Genomic DNA, 27,351 nt, shown 5'->3' with positions numbered 1-27,351 from the left:
AGCGCAAAGGCTCAGCAGGTCCTCTCTGGATAAAGCAGCACAGCATTACATTCACAATGTACATTGAAACCCATTTTCTGCTCATAACAAGCTTCATGTCCCTCCTTGATATCCAAGAACAGGATGACAGAGGAAGCTAGCTAGCATCATAGTCTTGCCAATGATTCTCCATGCAGGAGAATGACCGTGGGTTCTGCTGAGTTGCCGAAGGAAAAAGTAGGCTCCACCTTTACTCTAAGACACTTTGGCTGGTGAGAGATCTTGTTTCCTGAAGACCTGTATTCTTCCTGTCTGATATTTTTTTCTTCTTCCCAGTATTGGGGGATCCCTCCCTATTGTGTTTGCCTATTTCTCTGAATTCCTTTCTCGTGAGAAGAGAGGAGAACACCTGAGCTGGCTCTGCATGTTCTGGATGGTTGGTGGCATTTATGCCTCAGCAATGGCTTGGAGCATCATTCCACACTACGGTAAATGCTTTGAGGTTTCTATTCTGGAGAACACCATATCAATACCCCTAGGCCTGCATGCACAGAATATGTTCATACTCACCCAGCCACATGTTAGCAACACAGAAAATAGAGAAGTGTTATATCTGATGAAGTGTCCATCCTAAACACATTGGTCATGTCTACATGTGTGCATTTACTGCACAGTAACTGAAATTGCTTCACGGTACAGGTGCACGTCTACATGTGCACACCCATACTGCACAGTAAATATGGTGAGTTATGTTGACTTGAGCATAAATGTGATACTTGCACCATGCACCTGCACCATCCAGGTATCAAATTTATGCCCAATTAGTTACTGCAGTAGTAACTGCATTACACCCAATTAGTTACTGCACAGTAACACACATGTAGACACCCAGGAAGTGGGAAAGGCTCTGTTGGAGCAAAGACAACAAGTATATCACACTTCTAGTACTGCAGATTGCAGCTACTGTCCTCTCTTCATGAATTGCCAAGCACCAGACCCAAATCTGTATACCTCCAAACTTGGGGAGGGTTTGACTGAAACTCCATGACTTCTGTTCATGCTCAGCCAAACAATTGCCAATAAGTAGCAACTCTTACATACCCCAATAGGAATAGTATATCCTATATTTGATACAGGGGTGTAAGGTAGGTAGAGCCCACACTGCTCTTCCCCAACTTTCTCTCAACCTGCCTATGCTTCTGTTACTTTCCTGCCACGACTTTGATGTTGCTGTATGTTGGGAAGTGGAAGGAAATCGTAGGACTGGCAGCAGCTTCACAGACTGCCTGGCTGGCTCTACCAGACCCATCACCGTACTTGGGTCCTTTTGCCCCTGCACACCCACACAGTGCACTCCCTTTCCTGGGATTGTCCCTGTGGGTTTCTGAGAGCTTGTCAGGGCTCCAGTTGTTAAAGCCTAGTCTCCTTTTTTCTCTATATCTATGTCCACCTTATGAAGACCTTAGCTTCCAGACTTTAGGCCTGGCCTCAGTGGTCATCTCTCAACATTTTAGGATTCCATCTCCATGTGCTAGGGTTCCCCATGTGGCTTGGGGTTGTATTTTAGCCCCTATGAAAAACAAAAGGGGTGGGGTGGGGTCCGGTGGAGTCCCACCCAAACCCCTATCCCCAGCTTTCTCCTCCCCTTGTAGGACCAACCAGTTCTCCAGTTCACAAGTCCAAATCAAATCAAAGCAATAAGCCAAAAGGTACAAGCTATTCCACAAAAGAAATAAGAAGTCTCTCTGTTTTATCAAAGCAGCCCACAGGCCCTACTTCCCTAAGAGGCTTCCTCTCTCAAATCTTGTTCCTACTTCTGTTCCCCTGGCCAGGCCTGCTGCACCATGCAGTCAGGTGTGGCCATTTGCTCATTAATCCACGGCCTTTATCAGTGACAGGCTCAGCCCATCTGCACTTCTGCTTTTAATTGCTAGTAACAGGGGTAGGGGGTGGGTTAGGTGGCCATGGAAGTCTCTTCCAATCCTATGATTTTAATACAGGGCTAAATGAGCAAAGCTATCATATTCCCACTTTTCTTAGCCAGATTCCAGGTGGGTTTTTTTGTGATTGTGTCTCTCTAGAACATAAATGTGCTGGGATCCTGGCTGAGAGAAGAGATGTGAGGTCTCTGAAATGTAGTGTTGTTAGGAAGGAAAAGCTTCACGTCATATGATTCTCCTGGTAACTCATTACACATAATGTAGGAACACATCAGCCCATGAATATCTAATCAAAAAGATTAATGCCCTATCTAGGATCCAGTAATACCAACTGCTTGCAAAATCCTGTTGGAGAAAAGTAGGACAGGGCAAAGAGGCCGTGAAGGAAGACTAAAATATCTATCCATCTGTGGTGTCTAGTATTTAAAAATTATCACAGTTTTGGCCAGTAATAGTACATTCAGACTCTTGGAACAGACACGTCAACTACAGTGCAATGGGGTTGGGCTGAAACCCATTCATTATTTGCAAATGTGATTTAAAGAAACCAAAGAAGCCCTTAAAAGGTAATACTTGAATCTTGCAATTGGTGTCTCCGCACTGTGTCTGTCTGTTGTTAGTACATCTGGTTCCTGCGCTGTACAGTTGTCCTTTCTGCTATCCCCTTGTTCCATCCTGTTTGGGACTTGATTGACTGAGGATAGCGCTGTGGCCGATGGAGTTCTGATTGCTAAAAAGTCCGCAACTTGTTTAGTTCAGTATTGTGAGAAAGAAAGAGAGTGGAAAAAGCAATGTTTGAAATGCACATTTCTCCCCCTATGAGTTTTGTCTGGGAAGGCAAACTGAGAAAAGAGAGTTTTGATTAAAGATCTATTTTAGTTGGGTCTTTGATTCATGCTGGCTTGTGGGGAGAAAAAAAAGAAACATCTGCTTTGGTGCAGCTGCCATTTGAATCTTTAAAGTTGAACTCTCAGCCCCTTTTTTGGCCTTACTCTCTGGCCCTGTCAGAGACCAAGGGAGATCCCAGAGCAACGTGTAACCTAAATATAAGACTAAAGCCCAGAGCCTTGGAGTTTCAATTCCAACTCCTGATTGTGTGTTTCTGGAAATCATCCATCATCCCATCCTCATCTTTAAAATGGGGACGACTGCTTTCCTCCTCGATATGTTGTGTATTTTGTTCTCTCCAAGGTGCCTTGAAGTACAGAGAAGGGCTAAGTATGTGAAATTATTTGTAAGGGGGAAAGAGGCAGTAGACGTGTTATAAACAGCACTACTGGACCCTCTGTTCCCTTTGTAGGCACCTTCGTGGTAGCTGTAGCCTCATTACCAGCGTGCTTTCTGAACTGAAAGTTAAAGAAAGTCTTTAAAAAGACAGGAACGTGGTGATAATCCATTCCGTTGTCTGTAATGAATATGAACTCATAGGCTGTTATCTATTGAACCATTTGATGGAGGCCACAAGGGGAATCCATTACTAGGAGTAGTTCATCTTTCATCAGATGAGAAATCGTCAGCCTATCATCATCATTTGCAGACCTGTAGGGTCTGGTTTGTAGCTATGAGGAAGAGAGAGAGAGATCAATCTATATTAATGGCCAGAATTTTGACTCCTTTCCTTTTGTTGTTTACAGGTTGGGGTTTCGGTATGGGGACCAAGTACCAGTTCCACAGCTGGAGGGTTTTTGTACTGGTCTGTGTTCTGCCCTGTATCTCTTCACTGATAGCATTAAAATTCATGCCCGAAAGCCCACGTTTTTTGCTGGAGGTAAGATGACTCAACTGCAATCAGATTTTTAACAGAGGGCACCTGGTCCCTCCTGACACATGAGGGGCCACTGTGAGTAATGTGTTCTGCTCATGTACCCACCACACACACTCACATAAATGCACACAGACTCAGAGACAGAGACATACTTGGCTTCACAGTCTCATTTCTGGCCCGCTGTACCATGTTGCTACTCACATTCTTCTAGCATATCACACTTGAATGCTAACATCCACAGTGAACAATAAGAAGAATGAACAGACACGGGGTTTTTAAATCCATCAAAGGCTTTGTGGATAAGATCCAAACATAACATGCATTTTGGGAATGTAAACAGTGGATCTGGTTGCAAGAGTGAAAGGCAAGAAACATGATTAGGAGAAAAGACATGGGGATTGGATTTCAGTGCATACACAGACAAGGGTACAGCAAGTAGTTGGTTTAGTGCACGTGGTGGTATCTTGCATCTCAAGCTCTCAAAGAAGTTTACATACACAGATTAAGTCTTAGAACCCCAGCAAGGCAAGAATAATTTAGCCCTATTTTATAGATGGAGCAACTGAGGCACACCACTTTACCCCAGGGTATATGGAGACCGGGCTAACTGGGCATATTTCTTCCTTTCATGTTCCCAGACAGGTAAACATGATGAAGCCTGGATGATTCTCAAGCAAGTTCATGACACCAACATGCGAGCCAAGGGGGAGCCGGAGAGAGTGTTCACAGTGAGTGTGGTTTCCCCGGGGAAGGGGATGATTTATACTCCTTGTTAGTGGGGACATTGACATATGAAGCGTCTTATACTCCGAGCTGGTTTGTTATTTGCCTTCAGGGATGATGGCCCCTTAATTAATTCTACCCAGTGGGATCTCCAGTGTCCCATTTATTATTTGACCTGCAGGGTGTCAGACGGGAGAAGGTGAGAACATGATAGTGGCACTTACTAAGTCACACGCCAACCTCTTTCTGCAGCAGCTGATCAGCCCCAAGAGCTGTTAGTGAGAGCTGTACATTCATAGGGACAAAACACAATGTAGACCCCACTGGTTTTCTGGTTGCACTCACTTGCCTAATTGTTCTGCCCTCAGAAAAAATGAACAGGAGAGACATTAGTTGTGGGAAATGCCGATGACTCCTTTCCCTATTCCGGCTTCTAATCAAACTGTGATTAAACTCCGTGTACTTCCTAATGAGCTTCCAAAACTCCATCTGCTTCATATCCAGCTTTTAATCTCTCTGAGGGAAAGTAAGGTGAATGGTTATTATGCACTGGACCAATGCTCTGTGTGAAAAAGGTCGAAACATGGACACAGTCTAATTTAGCAAGCAGACAGACGGTGTGTGGTGGGGTTAATTGTACATTACAGTAATTTGGTTGTAAGTGGTCAGTGAAGTAGCCAGGAAACAGTCTGTGATTTCAGGTGCTATGTATGAGAAGGCACATACGTTTCACGGGAGGATGGCGAGAAGAAAAGGAGGCACGTCTGGATGCAAAGCTCAGCTTATCAGTGCAAACAAGGCAGGCCTCACCGCTTAGACAAGTCACTGAGAAAGGGTGTCTGTAACTAATGAGCCCCTCAGAAATTAATTCACTGCACCTTCAAATGTGTTCAGGCTCCAGGTTCAGACAAGAGGCTTAATGACCCTGTGCTATTTCCTGGGCACAGGCTATTTGATGGATGAAAACCCTTCTGAAAAAGAAAGAAAATAAAGCAACCTGCTCTAAAATCATTAACTCGCTTTCCTGGAACACTGGAATGGCCTGATGAGTTATCGGCAGGGGTGCAGCTGGGCATGAGCCAGATATCACATGCCTCACATGCAGGACTGCTTTCTCCTCGGCTGCATGCCAGCCCCACCTGTCCCCTTTATCATATGTAGTTAGCTATGATACACCAGGGGGGTTCATATTATGATGTGAGACAGTCCTGCAGGGTTTATGGCACTTTAGGGACCCCTTGATAAATGTGTATTGTCTATGCCTATCTGACACCACTCCTATGTTGGGGCACTGTGTGCTCATTCCAGCATCTGATGATCTGAAGTCTTCTGTTCCTAGGCTCCTAATGAGCAGCTGATTGCTACGGCACTGATCAGTGCCCATCGTTCCAACTAGCGATGTTAGATTGGCTGTATCTTGAAATGATCAGACACACCAGACTTCAAGTCTGGAGTTTGGCTAGTGAATCGAGACTGACTGATATTTACTGGCGCAGGCAGGCAGACAGGCTCTGGGAATGCGGTGCAATATGTTGCAGGGGTGTAGGTTGTAGCCGTGTTGGTCTAAGGACATAGGCAGACAAGGCTCCTTGGGTGAATCTGATATCTTTTATTGGACCAACCCAAATAGTTGGAGAATAGTTATTAAGCAAGCTTTCCGGTTCAAAAACCCTTCGTCAGGCTAAGGAAGTTTCAGCAGTTGGTGTGTGCTCTTCCTGGATGGAATGAAAAGTAAAGAGGCCAGCGGCTGGGCTGGTGTGCATACAAGACAGGCAGTCAGTGAAAATGTAGATTGAGGAGTCAATGGGTGAGAGACAGGCTGGGGCGGGGGAAGAGAGAGAGAGAAGGGGGATGAAAGTGGAGAGATACCTGGGGAGTCAGATGTCAGGCAGGTTATAATGTGTCATAAATCCAATGTCTATGTTTAGTCCATGATCTCTAGTATCCAGCAGGTTGATGAAATGGAGCTCATAGGCTCGTCTCTGGGAAGTGTTGTGTAAGTTTCCCTTGAGGATCAGGACTGAGAGATTGGAGAGAGAGTGGCCCTCCTGTGAGAAATGTGCCCCCACCGGTAATTGGGTATTTCTGTCTTTGATGGATTTCCGGTGCGCGTTCATTCTGGTGCGCAGTTGTTGTTTGGTCTCTCCTACATATCTTCCATCAGGGCATTTGGTGCATTGGATGAGGTATATTACATTTCTGGAGGTGCAGCTGTAAGATCCTGGGATGCTGATGGCTCTGTTGTGGGGTGTAGTAATAGTGGAGGTGGTGGAGATGTGTGGGCAGGTTTTGCATTTCTTGTCCTGGCATGGTCTGGATCCTTTTGGTGTGTTCTGGGGTTGAGGAAGTTTGCTTCTGGCGATGAGGTTGGCGAGGTTCGGTGCTTGTTTAAAAGCTAGGATGGGTGGCTCTGGGAAGATCTTTTTAAGAATAGGGTCTCTTTCGAGTATGGGTTGCAATTGTTTGAGGATTTTCCATACAGGTTCAAGGGAGGGGTGATACATCATAACCAGTGGTGTGCGATTTGTGGGGGGTTTTCTTCAGCAGTTCTTCACGTGGTATCCAGGTGGCTCTTTCAAACGTGTGATCTATCTCTCTGGACGAGTGTCCTTGTTGGGTGAAAGCCTTTTTGAGATTGGTGAGGTGGCAATCCCGGGTGTGCTCTTCAGTGCAAATGCGGTGGTATCTGAGGGCTTGGCTGCATATCACAGCTTTTTTGGTGTGTTTAGGGTGATTGCTGGTTCTGTGCAGATATGTATGTTGGTCTGTGTGTTTCTTGTATAACGTGGTCTGTATTTTACCCTTCTGGATACTGATCATCGTGTCTACAAAGGAGATGCTGGTGCTGGAGTATTCTAGAGAAGGTCGGATGGAGGGATCGTGACTGTTGAATTTCTGATGGAACTCAATCAGAGATTGCAGGTTTTCAGTCCAAATGATGATGTCATCGATGTATCTTAAGTATAGCAAGGGTTTGATGGTGCAGTTTTTGAGGAAGTCTTCTTCCAGGTGGCTCATAAAAAGGTTGGCATACTGTGGGGCCATTTTAGTGCCCATAGCTGTTCCCATCATCTGGAGGAAGTGTTGATTATTAAAAGTGAAATTGTTGTGTGTGAGGATGAAGTGTATAAGGTCAGTAATAGCTTTTGGAATTTGTAATTTTCTGATTGGCCAGCAGGCGTCAGTCAGCCATAAAGTACTGAAGCAGCTGTTCCTGGGACATTTCCCAGGCCTGACATTTAATACAGAGCCTGACTACAGAATGGGGTGAATCATTCCTATTCAGTAACTTACACCATGAACATTCACCTCCTTGTCTTATTTGCAAACACATCCTGGGTTTCTTGAACATGCCCTTTATTGAAAATTATTCACCACATACTTTCTGTGTGACCTATTCCTAGCTGTTCATGGGCTGCTTACAGTATTCAAAATTCAGTCTGCTGTGGCTGGACAAATTGGTCACAGGGCATGCTTCATTCCTTGATTGCATGACTTTTTTGATGCAAATGTTCACATTTATGCATTTTGAATTCATGCTCCACCACTGTTCTGACACTGATGCTTCAAACTTGCTGTATCAGGGAATGCTCCTGCCAGTAGCACTGGAGAAACAAGAACAAGAAGACACAGCTGAAGCAAATTTGTTTAAAAACATGATTGACTGTTCTTAGAGCTTTTTGCAGTAATTGCCAGCTCTGATCGCTCCTCAGTTTCTTAAAGACATCACATTCACATACTGCGGTGCTGGCTAAACATGATGGGTATCAGTTTTAGATTTTAATGCCAACCTAATTAATGAAGATTCAAAGTTGACGCGATACATTTGAAATGTGTCAGAAAGAGAGGGAAAGGAAGAGACAAATTTATAGCTTATGAGAATATCATTCAATTCAGCATTTAATGGAAACCTATTTAAACAAAACACTAAGAGGGGACATTCGGTAGCCAACGTTAGAAAAAGTATTGTGCAGAAGGGAAGAAGACAAGTCCATTCAGTGGTTTAAACGTTGGCTGGTTTCTTTCTTTTTATTCCCAGGTTGCCCACATCAAAACTCCAAAGCAAATAGATGAGTTTATTGAAATCCAGAGCTCCACAGGGACGTGGTACCAGCGCTGGCTGGTCAGATTCACAACTACATTCAAACAGGTACGGAACAGGAAGACCATCCTACAAGAGCTTTTGCCCATTGGGCTTCGAGGCTTTGGTGCATTAGGTGTGTTGAGATCCTAATTTGCATTCAAACCACCGCTTGTGTTCACCATGTAGGAGAAATGGGTCTGGGCTCTGGTAATATTTTCTATATGGATGCACATACATGTCCACTCTGATTCTTTTTTACCACAAGCCACCAGTCAGTTCCTGAAAGGACTGGCTACATAAAGCAAGCCAGTTAAGCTACGCTAAAGGCAGAGTGCTTGCATCAGATGACCCAAGCATTTGATTTCCCTTCTACTTGCGCGGAGATGTCCTACTGACAAAGCCTAATACAGAATCCTTATTCTATTGAAAATGCTAACTGCACAGGATAAATTATAATGCTGGATCCTTGATCTTCTGCCAGCTGAGATCAAGTCTTCAGCCTTACAATATAGACTCTTCACCGCATAAGGATTTGCTATTATACTACCCAGACCATGACTGCCCAGGAACTTCATAGCCATTCCTTTTAGACTTTCCTGCTTCAGAGGTACAAACCCTTGCCACATGAAGTAAATGAGAATCTCTCTCAATGGTTGGAAGACCAGGCTCTATGACACACAGAGCAGAGCTGCTCCAAATCCTTTCAGTGCATTATAGTGCTGTGCACACACACACACTAACTCATTGTAGAAGTGTTTAGACTAAACTATCCTGGAGTGCAAGCCTGTATCAATGCTGTGTCCTAAATGTATGCAATCTATTCTTACAAGCATAGCTCTAAAGAGCACTGGAATACAATGCCTCAGCCTACCTTCCCCAAATAAACCCTCTATCCTGTAACATTAAGTTCACAGTTTGATCAGAAAATAATCTTTTATGATCTCTGCAACGATTTCCCTGACTCACTCTTTCTTGTGCATTTGTAGGTCTGGGATAATGTGCTATGTTGCTTGACAGCCAAATACAAGATGAACACCCTGATTCTGGGTGTGGTTTGGTTTACAATGGCCTTGAGGTAAGTTACTTCTCTAACTTTATCAGGGGCTTGGAGCCCTCTGAAGGCGTCTTGCTAAAGTCAAGGTCCATCTACAACAAACCATCATCTTAGATTAGGGCAGAATTACCTGTTCAAGTGAATAAATTGTTATCAGAATTCAGTTTTGCATATCCATCTCTATTTTAAAAGACAGACCTTGTAACAATAGGCCTTGCTCTGCTCAGCATCTATGATTTACTCTTTGATTAGACTACTCCTAAAATTTTTATGGCAATACATGTTGAATAAAGCAATACTTGAGGACCTCCTCACATGCACATGGATTTGTACGGCATGGCTCAATAATGCTATATAGAGCCTTTCAGCTGCAGGTCTTTGGTCTGAATCCTTCTCCGATCAGCAATGTCTAAAAGTAATTGCTAATGGCAGTTTTATTGGCATATGGAAACTGGGTGAGGATAGTCTCAGTGTATGTGAAGGTCAATGAATGCCCACAATGGAGACATTTTCTGGTGACAGGGTTAGAAAAGGGTGTATATGGGGAAAAACAAACAAACATATGCAATGTTTTGTCCTTTTCTTTTTGGAGCATGCCCATGAATGGAGTGTGGGTTTTATGGTATGATTCAAATATGAGGGGGAAATATAAATGAATTCCTTAAACTCTATGGCGTGCTGGTTAATTGAGATTTGTTACATGACACACATGGTATCATTTCTGTTCCTGTGTGAAAGTGTGTCACTTTTAGGTGTCTGATATAAATGCTTATGGAAAGTCACTTTAACATTCCCTTTTAATGAGCACTGTGGTGGAGGGAGGGAGGGGAAGAGAGGGTTGTGTTCGGCTTAACCCGTTACTTTCCACCAGGATCTCTGCTAATGCAACTTGACTGCTTGTTTATAGAAAGTGAACCAAAAGAGGTATGGTTATGAGTTGTTAAGCCAATCTATACAGGAAGTTTACAGTTATTTAGCTATGTCCAATTGGCATCACTAGTGCCCTCTCTACTGGCAGCCTCAGCAGATAATTTGAGGACAGAATAAGTCGCAAAGATTCAAAACCTGGTAGTTCCCTAAATCCTTCCAAGGTGGGGTCTGAAACACTTGCTTTGACTCTGCCCAGGCCATTGCTCTTCTATGGACACTTAGAAGACTTTGCTCTCCAGACCTTTCCCAGCTCTCAGCTCAAAATTGTGACTAAAACCCAAAATATGGAGCTTTCAAGCTGTGAACCGTATGGTATGGAAGACATTGTGAAAATATCACAGTATTTTTAGGACCCACATCCTGTACCCCAACATGTCCCTTTGCTTGTTGTGCTGCAGCTACTATGGCCTTATTGTTTGGTTCCCTGACATGATTCGATATTTCCAAGATGAGGCGTATAAATCCCGACGGCAAAACTTCACTAACGACAAGATATCAAACGCCACCTTCAACTTCACACTGGAAAACCAGATCCATACAAATGTGGAATATATTAATGACACGTAAGTAACTGTGACCTAGTTTCTTTTGCATCTGAAAGCATGAGACTGAGAGGAAGGATGCTATTGGTGCAGCTATTGGTGCTGACATGTCACTTAAGCTCTCTATGCCTTGTTTCGTGTGCTCCAGCATGGGGGTAATAGTGCTACATTGCCTTACAGAGATGCAGGGTAAATACATCAAAACAGTGTTAGGGGGAAGATACTTCAGAGGGAGGTAGATACTACAGTTTTGCTTAGTTAATATGGGATTTGAGTGCTTAATCTAGGTTGCAGATTGCCCTTCTGTAGTTGGACAGGAAGAAGAGTGTGCAGGGATCTTCTCCCTACTTGTGCAGCCCATCACCAGTACAGTATGTATAACCAGGGTGTAGATATAGGGGGGTCAGGAGGGCAGTTACCTTGGGTCACAGGCTCAGGGATGAGTGACCATTGTCCCTACAGGACATCCAAACACCTTCCCATGAGAGCTCACATGGTGTGGCAGGGTACACCCCTACAAGAGACCCTACAAGGGGTCACCTCAAGGCTTCACCCAACCTCTACAAAATTTTATCTGTGGCCATGAGGCACAGGGAGGGTGTAGAAGAGGTAGGTCTACAGCGCTGCCCCCTTGCTATGCCAACAGGCTCAGGACACCAAGTGCATCAGTACTGATGGCCTGATGCATGGGAATTATTGGCTGTGGGTCCTCATGTGTGCAACCGTGACATTTGCTACCCTTAGATATTTGTGCCAGTAAAACGTGTCCACGTGGCCCTCCGAGAAAGGCAAACAGAAAACCCCAGCAGTGCCACAAGACCCAGCCAATGTAAGGTCACAACCTTAACAGTTGAAAGGGAAACAGGATTTTTGCTGTCTTCACCTGGTGGTGACTCCCCCTGCCTCCATAGAAGGACAAAGTAATGGAGGCATCAAAACAGGTCTTGGACAGGCCTCTGGTATGCATGATTTGCAAATCCCTGGGGTGCCACAGGGAACTCTCTATAGGCTACATGCTCTCATTACCCAGGTTTCCCTACTTTCCTCCCATCCACCTTTACTAACAGGTCCAAAGCAAACTTGAGGGATCTCTTTCCTAGCTCATTTTGCCAGCAAACTTCTTCTGACCACAAGAGTTCATTCATCTGGGACCAATCTACCAGGAGCTGAGAGCAAGCCCAGCTCTGCTGGGTTTCTCTGAATCCAGAGGTAGCTTTCTTCTATTTCCTTAGGACATACTGACATCTAGCGGTACTCAGCAAGGAACATTTTTTAAATATAGTTCCCTGAAAGCAAACATTTCTCTGGTGCATTAAAGCCATTATTTACCATGGGCTCTATGCTGGTGAGGTAGCAGGCACCTTAGAGGTCCTGATTATGATATAGAAGTACCATGAAACATTGGAAAAAGATATGAAATAAATTGGAGGAAGTTCAACAAGGGCCAGTGCAAGGCCCAGCATTTAGGATGGAACAATTGAATGTACAGATATAAAATGGAGAAAAACTGAGTAGGCTGCAAGTCTACAGAAAAGGACCTCAGGTTGTAGTGGAGCACAAGATGAAGATGAGTTAACAGTATAATATTGTTGCAAAAAAGTGAATAGCATTCTGCAGTCTGATAATACGAGTACTGCGTGCAAGTCACAAGGAGTGATTCTTCTACTTGATTCAGCTCTGGTAAGGTTACAGCTGGAGTACTGTGTCCAGTTGGAGGTACCATATTTCAAAAAAGACCTAGACAAATTGGAAGATGTCCAATGGAAAGCAACACAATTGTTAGGCATCTAAAACCATGCCAGATGAGGAAAGGTTGGAAAGCGAGGTTTATTTAGATGGAGGAAGAGAAGATTGCTGGAGGATTTGAAAACAGTCTTCAAATACAAAAAGGAGTGTTATCAAGAGGATGGTGATCAACTGTCCTCGGTATTCACAGGAGACAGGGCAAGAAGAAATGAGCTGAAATTGCAACAAGGGAAATTTTGGTTGGATACTAGGAAGAACTTCCTATCGATGAGTGTGGTTAAGGACCAGAACAGGCTGTCGAGAGGGGCGGTGGAATCTCTGACACTGTCTAAATGCAGTTTAGATAAACACTTGTCTGGGTTAGTTTAGACAGGGATAAGTCTCTTCCCTGAGCGTGGCAGCAAATTGTATGACCTCTTGAAGTCCCTTCCAGACCTATTTTTTCTATGAATCCATGGGTCTGAATCAGCATAGTCTATATGAGCTCAGGTGTTAACTTCATAGAAGTGTAATTCTCTCCTAAATCCAATCTGTCCATGACTTCTCAGTGGGTGTGTGAAGAGCACACAGCAGCTCACAGATCATAAACTCCCTTTGGCATAAGAGAGACTCTCATATGTGTTGCCCAATACCCTCTTGGTTCTTTCCCAATGCAGTGACTCACTCAGAACCTGTTCAACCTGCATTTCAACATGGTCTGCATCGCCTCTCAATATGATTTATAGCTCTGTTTTCCCTCCAGCCGTTGGCAGTGAGTTAGAACCCCATTGAATACCATGCAACTGCTTCATAACTCTTTTGAAGATGAATGTTAAGAAAGCAAACTGTAGGAGGAGAGCTCTTTAAAAGGCTTTTGAGAGTAAATACATCACAAGCTATTACCAAGCGAATGCAGATCAGTCTAAGTTGTACTGTAACCCATGAGACCTTCTTTGTGAAACAAAAGGCTTGATTAGTCTTTACGTAATTTTTCTGTGAAATAATAATGCCTGTCTGAGGCTTCTGTTGAGAAGCCTGTTTAATTAATTTAATGAAATATAAACATCAAACTAGGTTCTGTTGCAATTGCTCAATTAAATTTAGATTCTGGATCTCTGTTAGAAGCCTTTTATTTAATGCTAACCCTGATCTCATTAGCTTGGACAATAATACTTGTATGCACACAGTTCTTTGCATTTTCAGCTAATCATCTTCACGATGTCCCTCTGAAATATGTGGTTGAATCAGTATTGTGTCACCTTTCTGTCAAGCAGATCACAGAAGTCAGGTTTCATATCAGAGGAGAAATTGGTGAAATTCTTAGTATTATTGGCTATATTTACTCAATATATAGCAGCCCTTGAAGAGAGGTGGACACAAATAGCATTTAGGTAAACCTTCTTGTATACATTGTGGCAATGGTTTTCAGGAAGCAATTTTACTTCAAGAATCAATTTTGGTTACAGATATTACTACAAATCTGTATGCTGCTTGCAACAGCTTCCCCAAAAGGAAAATTCACCACATCTTTAATTATATTGCTGCATTTCTTCAAGGATGGTGCACTGTTCACACTAAAAACTTGTCAGTGTGTAACAGGACCATCCATCATGAGTACAATCATAAATATGTTTTCAGTGTGCAGATAGGGACATTAAGGTAGAGAGGTCTAACCCAATGCCATGAACTTCTGGAAATTTAGCTAGAAATTAGGTGTGCCCATCTTCAAAGCCTTATGCTTAGCTCAGTAGATGAAAGGGCTTCCAGTGAAGGATATTTCTTTACTATAGGTGAAGGGACAGAAGGAAAGTAGAAGCTGTAGACTCAGCCCATGCGTTTCTGTAAAGTGATGCCTTCTTCAGATTATCCAGCACCAGTTCAGAAGTCACTTTGAATTGGTCTTGGCTGGTGAGACATGGATAGTGTGAGGAATGAGAAAGTGAAGATGCCTAGATTTTGTCTACAGTTCCCCCTGCTGCTAAAAGCCCAACCTTTCCCTATAAAACTCAAAACACAGAGACAAGGATTGAGCTAGGCTTTGGAGGTGAGAGATCCTTCTGAACAACTTTAGATTTGCCAATTAGCACTCTGTCTACCTAACCTATGTACATGAATCAAGCTTATTGGAACGGCCACTCTGGCTAGGGACAAACATTACACATAAACTGGTTTAAGTGATCAGAAACTGGTTTAAAGCTGTAACAGAACAAGTGTTCAGTGCACATAAACCAGTGTGAGAATGGCTGAAACCAGTTTGAGATAAACCTGGTTGAATGTAGTATCAGACTTAACTGTTTTGGCTGAAACCAGTTTGAGATAAACCTGGTTGAATGTAGTATCAGACTTAACTGTTTTGGCTCAAACTGGTTTATGCAATGTCTGCCCCAGACCCCTTGCTGGTTTAAATTAAATCAGAGTCCCCCAGCATCCTAGCATGCTCTTTTGGCTGGGCGGGGCTCTCTGCTTCACAGTAGGGCTGGCCCCTCCCCTCTGCTCCCTGGCTGCAGCTTCAGCAGTCTCTGCAGGTGTCTGCCTGGCTTCTGCTTCTCCCCTTGTCCCCCACGTGCCCACTGTCTACTAAGCAGGCATTCCCCCGTCCCTCACAGACACCTCAGCTAGCTAGCTAGCAGACTACATCCTGGCCACCATCCGTGCTGTGGCATATGGGACGAAGACAGAATCAATAGAAAACTGGTAATGTCCCTCTGTTGTTTTCTTAATGGGGTGATAAACACTGAGTTGGAGGTGATAAACACGCCCTGCTGGGATGCTCAAGTGGGGGGGGGAACCCTCCCTAATCAGTGGCCTGGCCACGCCCCCCTCAGCTCAGCTCTGTACAAGGGGAGGGAGGGCTGCTGTAGTGCTCCCTGGCTTCTAGCCTGTCTAGTTACAAACCTGATTTAGCCTAGGCAGGTTAGACTCACATGTCAAGATTCAATCAATTCAGGCTCAGGCTTTTTGAACGTCTGTCCGTAGCCTCTATGCTTTACACTTAAATCACTAGTTCTGGGAGTAAAGTTTCTTTTTCTGCCCTGCAGGTTCATGAAGATAAAATTAAAACATGTTACATTTGAGGACACCCTGTTTAAGAATTGCTATTTTATTGATGTGACTTCCAGCGAGACCTATTTCAACACCTGCACTTTTGAATACACGATCTTCAATAACACTGGTAAAGGGGTTCCTGGCTTGGCTTAATTCAGTGACTCCCAAACTTTTTGAACTAGCAGGCCACTGTCAACCTTCAAAATTTCTTACCAACCACAATGCATGCTTACCATGAAATTCTTAATAGAAAAGGAGCAGGTGTTTAATACAATTGGTGCACCCCTTCTCAAGGCCTTGTGGAGCATAGTTTGGGAGGCACTAGTCTATTTGCATGCTGGGGTGTGTGCGTGTGCATGTGTGTGTGCGTGTGTGTTGGGGGAAAAATGAATGTGTGTACTGAGGTAGCGAGTGTGATGAGGGGAAGAGAGTGTGAAGGTGAAAGCTGTTTCACTATGGTGGACTTCTGTGTACCGCATTTGCATCAAAGTGCAACATGAACTTGGAGTTTTTCATCTCCCAAGATCCAAATTTAACTTTTTCTTCATACATGAGTCTAATCACAAAATTGGCACTGAGAGGAGAATTTCTCCAAAAGCTGAGGCTGATCCAGTCTATGATTTCAGTTTAATCTGATCTTTTGTCCCATATTTCTTCTGTTGCACTTTGCAAGAGGCTAAGAGTAGATCAGAGAGATGCATCTCCAGGACTCCTCCATCATGTAACTTCCGGGTCATTGGTCACTGCAGGAGAAACATGGGAAACCAAACTCAAACGCTGGTTGGATAAAGTCATGAAGGAACTGGATTGTAGTGGGCTTTCAATGCATTTTTGTAGTAATTTTTTTAGCCTACATCCAGCTTCTAATTTGGGATCTCAAGACATTTCATTAATGTAATTTATTCATTAATTACTTTTCATTTTCCCTTGAACTGAGTTTTATTTTTCCTTGAACTGAAAATGACCAACTGGACTATGAAAATCATAGCCTATAGCCCCAGCTCCTGGGCTACTGCTCACCAGTAGTTGACATGGCAGACTCAATGTGCATGCATTAGAACATGTACAAAGAAGCAGGGTCCCATTTCCCTCTCTATTGAAGGCAGGTGTTATTCTGTAGGCACTCCTCAAGGCCTGGGAGGCAAGGAAATGATATCTTTTAAAAGCCCAAGGGCGTCATAAGAAGGTAATTTGGATACACATGCTTGACCCCATCTCCCTACACACCAGCTAATGCAAGAAGTGACAGACAAGCTTATGCCTGTTCTACATGTGCGGTATACTAGGCCTGTGCAAAGCAGCTAGTATTTGCTTTGGATTTGGCTGATTCGGGAGACAGTGATTTGATTCGGTGATTTGATTCAGTGTCCCTATTTGATTCAGCCAAATCTGATTCAGAGATTTGGCAGCAGCCGAATCTCTGAAACAGCCAGGGCAGGCCCATCCCCGACCCCTCTCCCAGCATGGCAATGGCTGTCCCAGCTTCTGGCCCTGGTTCACCGGGTGCTGTCAGCCAGGGGATGATCCCTGCTGCCCTCCACTGCCACCACTGCTTGGGGGGCTCTGCACGAGCACCCTGGCCCCCTCCTCACTCCCCCAGTCCCCCCACAGGTGCCCTGCCCGGGCCAGCTCTGGTCCTTTAAGAAAAAAAAAAATGAAAATACCCCGGGACTCACTGCTCCTGCCAGCGGGGGCTGCCCGAATCATCAAAGCTCCCCAAATCTTTTCTGAAGATTTGGAGAGCTTTGCATCAATTCGGACCTTTAAATTGGTCCCCTGATTCAGCTCAGCTTCGGAGATTCAGCCACCAAATCAGGTCAAATCTCTGAGTCAACTCACCATTCGAAGCTTCACAGAGCCCTACAGGATATCGTACGTAATATGAATTTCCCTCCACACCGATATCCCACAATCTAAACCAAGGCTTTACAATATACCCTGGATGCCAGTTTTGTTGCAACTGGACTGAGGGAGGCTGGTACAACAGGATCTCATTTTTGCCTCTTTTCCCTCAAAGATCTCTACAAACACAAATTCATTGACTGCAAGTTCCTGAACAGCAGCGAGCCGGAGGAGAAGGAGGGATGTCACCTGGACTTCGAGGAGGACAACGATTTCCTGATTTATCTTGTCAGCTTCCTGGGCAGTCTGTCTGTGTTGCCGGGCAACATTGTCTCAGCGCTGCTCATGGACAAGATAGGAAGGATAAGGATGATTGGTGAGTGGCGAAGTTGGGCACAAGGCACATCCACGGATGGGTGTGTGGATGACCATGGACAAAATCATGGGATGCAAAGCTCTCTGTGCATCTGCATCTAGATGAGAAACTGGATCTGTCTAGGATGGGGAGGAGTTACACTAATGTTGAGTAAAGCAGAAAGGTGAAGGATTCTGCAGGCAGGGCGCTGGATGAGGAGTCAGGACGCTGGCGTCCTGTTTCTGTGCAAGTGGCCTGCTGTGCGACTGCGGGCGGGTTACCCTTTCATCGGGCAGCTGTTGTGATTAAGAAGTGGTGAATCACTTTGTCTGGCATTTTCGGTTCAAACAAAATCAGAGAGTCTTGAATAGAAAAATTCCAGTTCAGTGTGTTTGGCTTTGGTGAACGTTAACACAAGTGCAACAGCTCATGTCGGTGGCTCTGAATTGAAAGTAATAGAGCCTGAATGCTTTCATTCTCTCCCTCAATCTTCCTCATAAAATAACAGTAGCCGTGTAAATGTGCCGTGCAGGCTAAGAGTATCCCACTCATTACAGGAGACCTTAATTGCTTCATATAATCAGCTGTAAATTAGCCCAGCCGAAGCTAGAGGTGTCATGCAATCTGAATACAATACTAACCCCAATTTCCATATTACCAACCAGTTTTCAGATCCAAAATCCTTGAAAGTCTTGATTCCCACTTACTGATATTCATATTGACTTGGCTGTGCTCTTCCTGGTTCCATTTGGAAGAAGCTTGTGGGATTCCCTCATCTTTGGTAAGGAACTCCGTTCTTTAAAGCAGGGGTGCTTACCCCCCAGCCCGTGAGCTAGATCCTTCCCACAAAGCCATGTCATCTGGTTCACAGGGATCCCCATTGGCCTGAAAAATTGGTGGCAGGGAAGTAGTGGTAGCATTAATTGCCTCTCCCCTGCTGCCAAATTTCTGGAGCCATGGAGATCCCCACAGTCAGGATTGTGTAGTCCTGAGAGCTAGATCAGGGATGTGGAGCCAGTGTGTGACCCAATCCAGACACACAGGGCTGAGCAGATAGGGCATAGGACCCAATCCAGCAGCATAGGGCGTGATCCAGCCTGCAGGGCCCAACAATTGAGCTCCACTGGTTTAAAGGTTTTTCTTAGTCATGATGAGTTTTCCTGATCAGAGATTCTGATGCCATCATGTTTCTCTGACTTCCCTTACAGGTGGCTCAATGCTGATATCTGCCGTATGCTGCTTCTTCCTGTTTTTTGGCAACAGCGATTCGGCAATGATCGGCTGGCAGTGCCTATTCTGTGGGGCGAGCATTGCAGCCTGGAACGCTCTGGACGTCATCACAGTTGAGCTGTATCCCACTGACAAAAGGTGACTATGCTCAGGATAGCCTCCTCTTGGATTTTAATTTTTGGACTCTAGATACTGCCTTTCCTACTTCCTAAGGAAAAAAAAACCCCCAATATTAACTGGAAGAATTATCTTTTTATTTTTTAGCAAAATTCAGGAGTCCCATGGCTGAATCTGATGAGCACAGACATAGCTGAGGACTATGCCACATGCAGTAGAGCTTGTGCATGTGAATTTGTGCAGATGTGTGCAAAATACATACACCAAAACTTGCACATGGAGCATCTATCATTTGCATGCATACACTTACAGACCTGGTAGAGAATCCTTTGAAATGCACCCCCCAGTCTGTTGTCACAGTGTATCACTCACAGCTTTATCCTCTGGTACTGGTAGACAGCACAGAAAGGTCTGTGTTTGGGAGGCAAAGCATCGTGTGCATTAAGGTTTCAGGATTGAGTGGAAGAGTTTGCCTGTCAGTATAGTTAGAGGCCTCTTCTGCCCTTTTCAGTCTATTGATAAGAGCTGTGAAGGACTGTGCTGTGAAGGCAGTGTGTTCAGCTGCTGGGTGAATCAGGGTGTGTGGGAGCACTCTGCGTGTGTCTCTCCAGCAACCACCCACTACAGCCAGCTCTTGAGGCAGTGTTGACATGTTCTCAGCAAGCTGAGTGCTAAGCTCTATTTGTGGTTGCCATGATGCTGAGTCCCAGAGATGGGGGTGCAGACATAAATAAAAGTCACCAGTATCACCTGATCCCACCCCATCACCCAAAACAATTAGGGCTGTTCATTCTTTCCAGCTCCACTTACCTGCTAGAAGCATAGGCTGCATTTCAAATGACTATTGGCCTATGTAAGCAATATGACTGCACTAGCTGATAGTTTAGAGTGGGATACCCTATGCCTGATCAAGTGCTCCAGCTGGCGTTTGTGGGAATGGGAAATTCTTTCTTGTCTCTGTATGTGTAAATAGCATGTAATTTGAAGTTGGAGTTTTCATTAAACTGTATTATCTTTGGCTGAGACATGTAGTGAGCTGTGTTAGTCTAAAGTTAAGCAACTTCCCTTGTGCTTATCTTTAGCTTCCATTGCTCAAGCAAATAAGGTTAAAAACTACACCTTTAACACTTGGTATATGAGGAGTACCAGTAAATCAACTAATCCTTAGATTAGGAGATAGCAATATTCAATCCTTCCAGAATCAATCGAGCCTCTTTTTAGTGGTGAAGTGCTGCCCAACTCCTAACCATCATTTTCTGCTTTTCCCTCCCCTGCAGAGCAACAGCGTTTGGCATCCTCAATGGTCTCTGCAAGTTTGGTGCCATCCTGGGGAACTCTATCTTTGCCTCCTTTGTCGGGATAACCGAAGTAGTTCCCATTCTTCTGGCCTCCTCTGCTCTGGTGGGAGGGGGCCTGGTAGCCCTGCGGTTACCAGAGACTCGAGAACAGGTCCTGATGTGATCAACCGGGCCACAGGGGGAATAAAGAAGACAAAGAACAACAACAAAAAGAGCCATGTCTAAAAAAAAATCAAAATGTCCACTTAAACTTTTCTGCTGATACCTCAGATATAGGAGGTGGGGTGAAGGAAGAAAGTTTAACCCCTAGATTAGGACCTCTTCCCAACCATTGCTGACCCTTTGCAGCCAAGGCAAAACACATAGAGCTTTGCTCATTGCTGTAGATCTTGTCCATACTGGGGAGAGATGAGGATCTGTCCAGCCCCGCTTCCTTATGGATGAGTGTAAATGACTCAAGCCATTAGCAGCGACTTTGCGTGTGTGTGTGCACGCATGCGCGTGCATCCCAGGGGGAGAACAGACTCAACACCCCTATGCCTTTGATGAGCTGCAAGACCTGCATGTCTAAGCTGCTCCTGGCGATTAGCACCAATGTGCTCACTCACGAAAGGCATCACAACAGGACGGCAGTTTGCAAACTGACTGCAGGTCTGTCACATCCAGCACTGGGACTAGGGATTTTGGATGTCTTGATTTTTGGATCCCAACTTGTGGCACCTTAAAGGGGCCTGATTTTCACATGGCAAGTGCTCAGAGCTTTCCAAAAAGGCTAGTGCCGTGATATTGTCTCTAGTTGAGAACCTGGATTCACAAACCACCTTCTTAGCTTAGGCCATTTCTTAATTTAAAACATCTGCAGTTTTGATTTCTAAGCTCTGTATCACTTGCATCTGAAAATAAAACCTAAAATCAGTGCTGCTAATCCTAAATGTCTAGAGCAGTCCCAGCTGGAACACATCATTATTTATATCCGGCCAACAAACCTTGAATTGTGTTGATTTGGGGATATTTCTATGATATTTCCTATTTAGCTTTCTTTCTGAAGAGAAATTTGGCATGATGTTGGGAATGCCACAAACCAAATGTGTACATATAACACAGTGTAAATAGGGAACATTTTTTTTTTTTGTTTAATGTTTAGAATATGGTAACTGCAAGAACTTACCAGCATTTTAGCCATATTAGTTAAGGAAAATGATGTCTGAGTTTCCTATATATTTGGGTCTTATAAGTATAGTTACTTATAGCCATTTAATCTGTTATCCAGAGAATGCACTCAGCAACTTTCATTGTACAGTACATTTATTCTGTTAAGTGGGAAAGTTAAGTTTGATATCCTGTAATGATCATTCTCAAAATACACGTGCTCTTCATACTGTGACTTAGATGTTGCCACACAACTAGTTACACAGTAATTTATCCTCGTGGCATATTTGCATATATTTTGGGAAAGCAAGAATGAAATGCAGAAAAATAAATAAAGCATCCCTGCTCATGGCAGTATAGATCATGCCAATTGGGCCCTTTCGCAGGCACCGAGACTGACTGGGCACTACTGGGAACCATTGTGTTACAGAGAGAATTTGAATCACTAAGGCATTTTGTGACATGAAAAGTTGAGTTGTACTTTTACAGAGGAAGCCTGGACAGCTTTATCACCATGCGAGGTAAAATGAAGATTCTTCTTTGGGCTTTCATAAAGCACCAGTTCACATTGAATTGATAGGTGATGAGACTATCAGAGATTTCCCCTTACCTGCTAGAAGGGGAAGTGCAGCAGTTAAACACACAATTATTGCTCAATCACCATAACATAACGTATCTTCCTGATTAAAAGCTAGAAATAATATGCTTGAATGGGGGGAACCAGCCCCCAGGAGCTCCCCGACTGTTTGGGTTCTAGGATTTATGGGTCACTTGCTCCTTCCTTTTCCTTTTCACCAGCAGAGCCACTATGTTTTACTGCTTTGACTACTTCCACCATGACCTCCAAGAACTGACTGGGCCTTTCCCTTGAGTCCCTTATTTTCAGAAAAGGAACAGGGCTTGCCTGGGACCCTCACATAGGAAGTTCAGGTTTAACCCCCATATCTGCTTTCAGCTTCACAGAGGGAATCATTCTGTAATGCATCTTGTACTATCCCGTGAAAAGTCTAGGATTCACTCTTCGCACCATTTTGTGCAGAGTATGTGTAGATCATGGGGAGCAAATGTTTCTATGACTTCTTGCTAATGGCACTAAGCCCCCAGTGAACACCACTGGTTTGGGATCATTGCAAGCAGGATATATAATCATGGCCTTGCCAGGTTACACGTAGCTATACTTCCCCCCCGCCCCACACTTTTTTTTTTTTTGTGTCTGAAAACTATTGTTATAATCCTGGGCTTCCTACATCTCATCTTTTCTTCAGCTCAGGACCTATAGGTTTCATTTTCTTCAAACATACACATATTGCGTCTGGAAAGGGGAGACTTGTACTTTTATGTCCTTTTGAATTTGGAAGTAGCAGATAGGTTCTGCCTTAACCCCTTCACTGCTGCTGTTTCCCAAGATGCGTTTATCTTTAAAAATATCCAAACCTTTCCCACTATTAGAGGTACGTATCTACTTCATCACTGAAAAGATGATCCTGGTCATCTTTGTGATGCCAGTGCTCGCTAGGGTACTCACTCTGTTTATCCCATTGTAATCGAGGAAGATATTTATTTTATTTGCTAGACTGCTGCACAACTCTATGATGCCACAGCTCCTTCCTATTTATTTTATTAGCAATTTTCAGTTAAGAAATATAGCATATTGACATTCAAAAGCAACAAGCTGACTTATTTGTGTTTCCTGTTGACCTGGAAAAATGACTTTAGCTGTATTAGTTATGTTGAAAACCCCATCAATTAATTTTTGGAGGAGGAGGAAACATGCTCAGGAATTAGAAACAGGCAGGTAAATTTGGAGATGGTCACTCAGCCTTAGAAGCCTTTCCTGGGATACATTTCTCGCAGAGTCCGGGTGGCAGAAGCAGAGTCTGGAAGTTAGGTGAGCTAGACACTAAGCAAGAGACTGTGGGTATCAGTCTTACAGAGGCCAGGTGATCACTGATGTATTGAAATTAGGCCTTTTATATCTCTAATACAGGTGATTCTTACATCTTCAGACAGCTCTTATCTCTGAACTTCACACTATGGGTTCAAGATCTAACATGGAAGCCTAAACATACTGAATTTAATATTTGATGATACAGAACTGGGGATATAGCAAAGGCTGGAGAAACAAGGTTCAGCTTGTTTATATTACAGAGATCAGTCAACCCAGCCATAGTATTCCTGTTGTGTCCATCTGCTGTCCATACTCTACCCTGCTCAGCCCAATACCCGCACTACCGCTCTGTCCATTTAACTAGACCCCAGGCTAAACCAAAATATTGGCTGCAAGGGTCCCCCCAAATTTTGTACCATCATCCATGGTTCTGTAAAATGTTTTGATGTTTACAAGCAGCACTACATGAACTCATCACAATATTATTATTTAGACATAGGTCATTGGAGCAAAATTTGGATTCAAAGCCAAACTTCTTTCAAGTTTGGGAGTGATCAGGTTAGGGGATCGGTTTCAGATCCTAGAAGATTGAAAGACATATCTAGGTCTGAATGTCCTCTCTGGTGCCACCTCTGAGGCATCTATTAATGGAATTTGGTGCTAGAGAGAGACAAAGTCCATTGACCCTCCCACACAAGTCCCTTATTGCCTTTGTAGGTGGTGGCCAAAGATTACCTGGGGCATTTCAGAAGGATTTATATTTGTGTAAGATAATCTCTGTTGCCATCAAATCTCACTCACCCTCCCGTCAGTAAAGGCTGATTTTGGAAGGAAACAAACCAAGAAAGTGGGAAGGAAACAAAATAAATCTGAACAAACTTAACTTACTTCTTTGATGTATGTTACTCTAGCACTGTCTAAACGTGTGCGCATTGTGTGTTTCACTGTAAATAATGTCCAGCGTGGTGCATTTAATGGAATGTTTCATTTCGATGTTCTCGCAGCTAACTCTCCACATGTGAAATGGCCAGTCTCATTCCTTTGCTGTCTGTTCTTTCTTTTCCCCCTCTCTCAAACTCCTTTGATTTGATCCGTGTCTGACTGTCACTGGAAAATGGAGCTGTTCCAATGCATTTAGTTTTTGTTCTGTCTGTTACATTAAAAGCTGGAAGAAAAAAACCCAACAGAATTCTTGCATTCTCCATGCTTTGGTGTCCATCTTCAGCTCCTTTCACAGGGCCCGTGGCTATGACCCTTCATCCTCAGTAATGGGGATTGCCTCCTGGAGGTTGCAACCGCAGTTCTCCTTACCTCCCCCGCTAAGCCCGGATTGATTACATCTCATTTCCATCACCATTTTATCAGGCCTGGTATTTCCTTATGTATTATATGGGAAGCCCTTTAATCTTAAAGGCAACCTGATGAAGCAGGCACACAATTTTGATGCAAAAGCATCACATCCACATCCAGAGACAGCTAAATTGTTTCTCAGTGCAAAAATGTACCCCCAAAATGAACACTTTTCTTTATGAACACATACCAGCAATTTAAAATCAAGCCAACACATATACATGCACCTATTGCTGTATCTATATATAGGGATCCATCCATTTCTCCACCGGAAATTGTGTGTGGAACTCTAATAGCCAACTTTTCTTGTAAATCAAATTTTTAGATATGTAGGGGCCTTTTAGCTGATTGTAAAAATGGCTGTCAGTACAAAATTGAAGGCTAAATTGACAGAAAGGTGGGCAGACAGGCGTACAGGTAACATACCTGTGTATATACATTTGTACTGATATATTACGCCCACGGAAAATTGTTATTTTTATTATTATTTACATAGCCTCATGCTTGTATGCAGTACCTTTCCCAAGTAGCTCATAATTTAATACAGAGAAAAGGTGCTACATTCTTAACAATATTTGCACAGGAAAACATGGAGATGTCAGCCACCTAGAAGACACCTAGAAGACACCTGTCTTAGGATAGTTTAAGCATGGATTTGAGTTTTGTCTATTGTGCAGAGCAAAGCCATGGGCCTGAGCCAGGCATCAACTATGATTCCAGGCTTCATTGAAGGCCAGAGGGGTTTGGATCCTAGCCTTGATGTGGAGCCTATATCTGATTCATTGGTAATGCATTTAGGGCTGATGAAAGGTCTCTTGGGCATTCAGGTCCTCTCTTTGCCTACTGATCAAGTATAACAACCAGAAGCTAAGCAGAGATGTTCAAGTCAGACACAAGGAAACAGAGCACATGGGAAATGAACTAAATGAACCAGAGAGTTTTCTCAGCCATATTGGTGAAAAGAAGACTAGATCAGAGTTCCTCAGCTGAGATGCAACCGGGCATTTTTTGGGCCCTTGTTCAACCAGATAAACTGAAGTTTCTCTCTGAGTGAGCTGGTAGAGCTGAATTAGATTGCTCTCAGCTGACCCCTGCCATCTGTATATATTACAATAACCAGGCCTGACTTCAGGTTGCAGATCTGTTTAGAGTTAACATTTTATAAGCTCCTTCTGTGCATTGCATATTTACACAGGAAGTAGAGTATTAGCAACCACCAGCAAAAACTGTTTGCCTAGCAGAGGCAGGTATTTAAATAAGGGTCAAAGAGATTTGCACGAGAAACCTTGGACATGGATTGAAGTGGTCTGTGCTGCAGTCTATTTGACTTTTCATATGAGGAAGAAATCTTAGTAGGCAAATCCAGTTAGCTGAATTTACAAACTGGGAATGAGATCAGCTCTGCACATAAAAACCTGACTTGTTTTAAGGTGAAGTCTGATAATTTTATGAAGAGGATTAGGTTGTCTTAGGTAGCAAGGGATTGCTCTCTTTTATGCTCCCATTTTCCTATATTATTAACCTGACTGATCTTCAACTTCTTAGTTAGTGGCTACATAGCAGGTATTATTGTAAAACTTCTGGAGATTTTCATTAGGAGAAGGACCAGGATTTCTTAGATGTTCTAAAATCAGAGCATCATCCAAAACAGCTGTCACAGCAGCTTAGCTGGAGATGAAAGAAAAATTAAAAGTTCTTCTCAGCAACCATGAAAACCACAGACAGGGTCTAACCTTTGTCTCTCAACTGGAAAATGGATTAAAATGGAAAGCTAGATCAGCTGGACCTTTGTTTTATTAGAGGCCTCACAAATCAATACCCTCCATACCTGGGACTCTCAAATGTGAGATTAAACTCAAATGGCCAAGTCTGGAATCTTATGCCAGAGCAATAAATGTGCTGGAGTATCTGGTTGGCTCAGGACATGGGTAAAGGGGGATGGAGCCCTTTATTCCAAACCTGGGAGCAATTTAGATGCTTGCCACCCATGGACTGATACTGTGAGATTAAGCTTTATTCCTCAGTCTGGTTTCTTAGTAAGCAGGTGTCTATCACACAAAACAGAATTGATCCAAGTGTTTGCAACAGGTCTAGTTTTTAAGCACTTTCACTTTGTCATTTCGACTGACTGAAGAACTTAAAACCGCCCTGTCCTCATCATGATGGAACTACATAGCACTGTTAAAGTACAGCATACACATTAACTAATGAACCCTCCTTACTCCTATTGCACAAGCTGTACTTTAGCCAGAAAACAAATTCTCCCGCAACACCTCATTTAATAGATAAAGATCTTATATATTTGCAGGCACACACGCGCGTACACACACACACA

The 27,351-nt window shown here is 43.6% G+C and overlaps 1 protein-coding gene across 2 annotated transcripts in view; it reads left to right on the top strand.

Moving 5' to 3' along the window:
* Nucleotides 1-24,855, top strand: part of SV2B (synaptic vesicle glycoprotein 2B) — a 105,981-nt gene extending 81,126 nt beyond the window's left edge. For both annotated transcript variants that reach the window (XM_019477881.2, XM_006257888.4), the window contains exons 4-13: nt 316-467; nt 3,554-3,687; nt 4,323-4,412; nt 8,447-8,557; nt 9,478-9,566; nt 10,874-11,038; nt 15,781-15,914; nt 17,805-18,005; nt 19,193-19,352; nt 20,609-24,855. In XM_019477881.2, the coding sequence (XP_019333426.1) occupies nt 316-467; nt 3,554-3,687; nt 4,323-4,412; nt 8,447-8,557; nt 9,478-9,566; nt 10,874-11,038; nt 15,781-15,914; nt 17,805-18,005; nt 19,193-19,352; nt 20,609-20,792 (1,420 nt within the window). In that variant the 3' untranslated portion in view covers nt 20,793-24,855. The remainder of the gene's footprint in view (nt 1-315; nt 468-3,553; nt 3,688-4,322; nt 4,413-8,446; nt 8,558-9,477; nt 9,567-10,873; nt 11,039-15,780; nt 15,915-17,804; nt 18,006-19,192; nt 19,353-20,608) is intronic.
* The last annotated feature ends 2,496 nt before the right edge of the window (nt 24,856-27,351 follow it).

This window comes from Alligator mississippiensis, chromosome 11, assembly GCF_030867095.1.
Source record: "Alligator mississippiensis isolate rAllMis1 chromosome 11, rAllMis1, whole genome shotgun sequence".
NCBI classification, from domain to species: Eukaryota; Metazoa; Chordata; order Crocodylia; family Alligatoridae; genus Alligator; species Alligator mississippiensis.
This window is presented reverse-complemented; position numbering and strand designations above follow the sequence as displayed.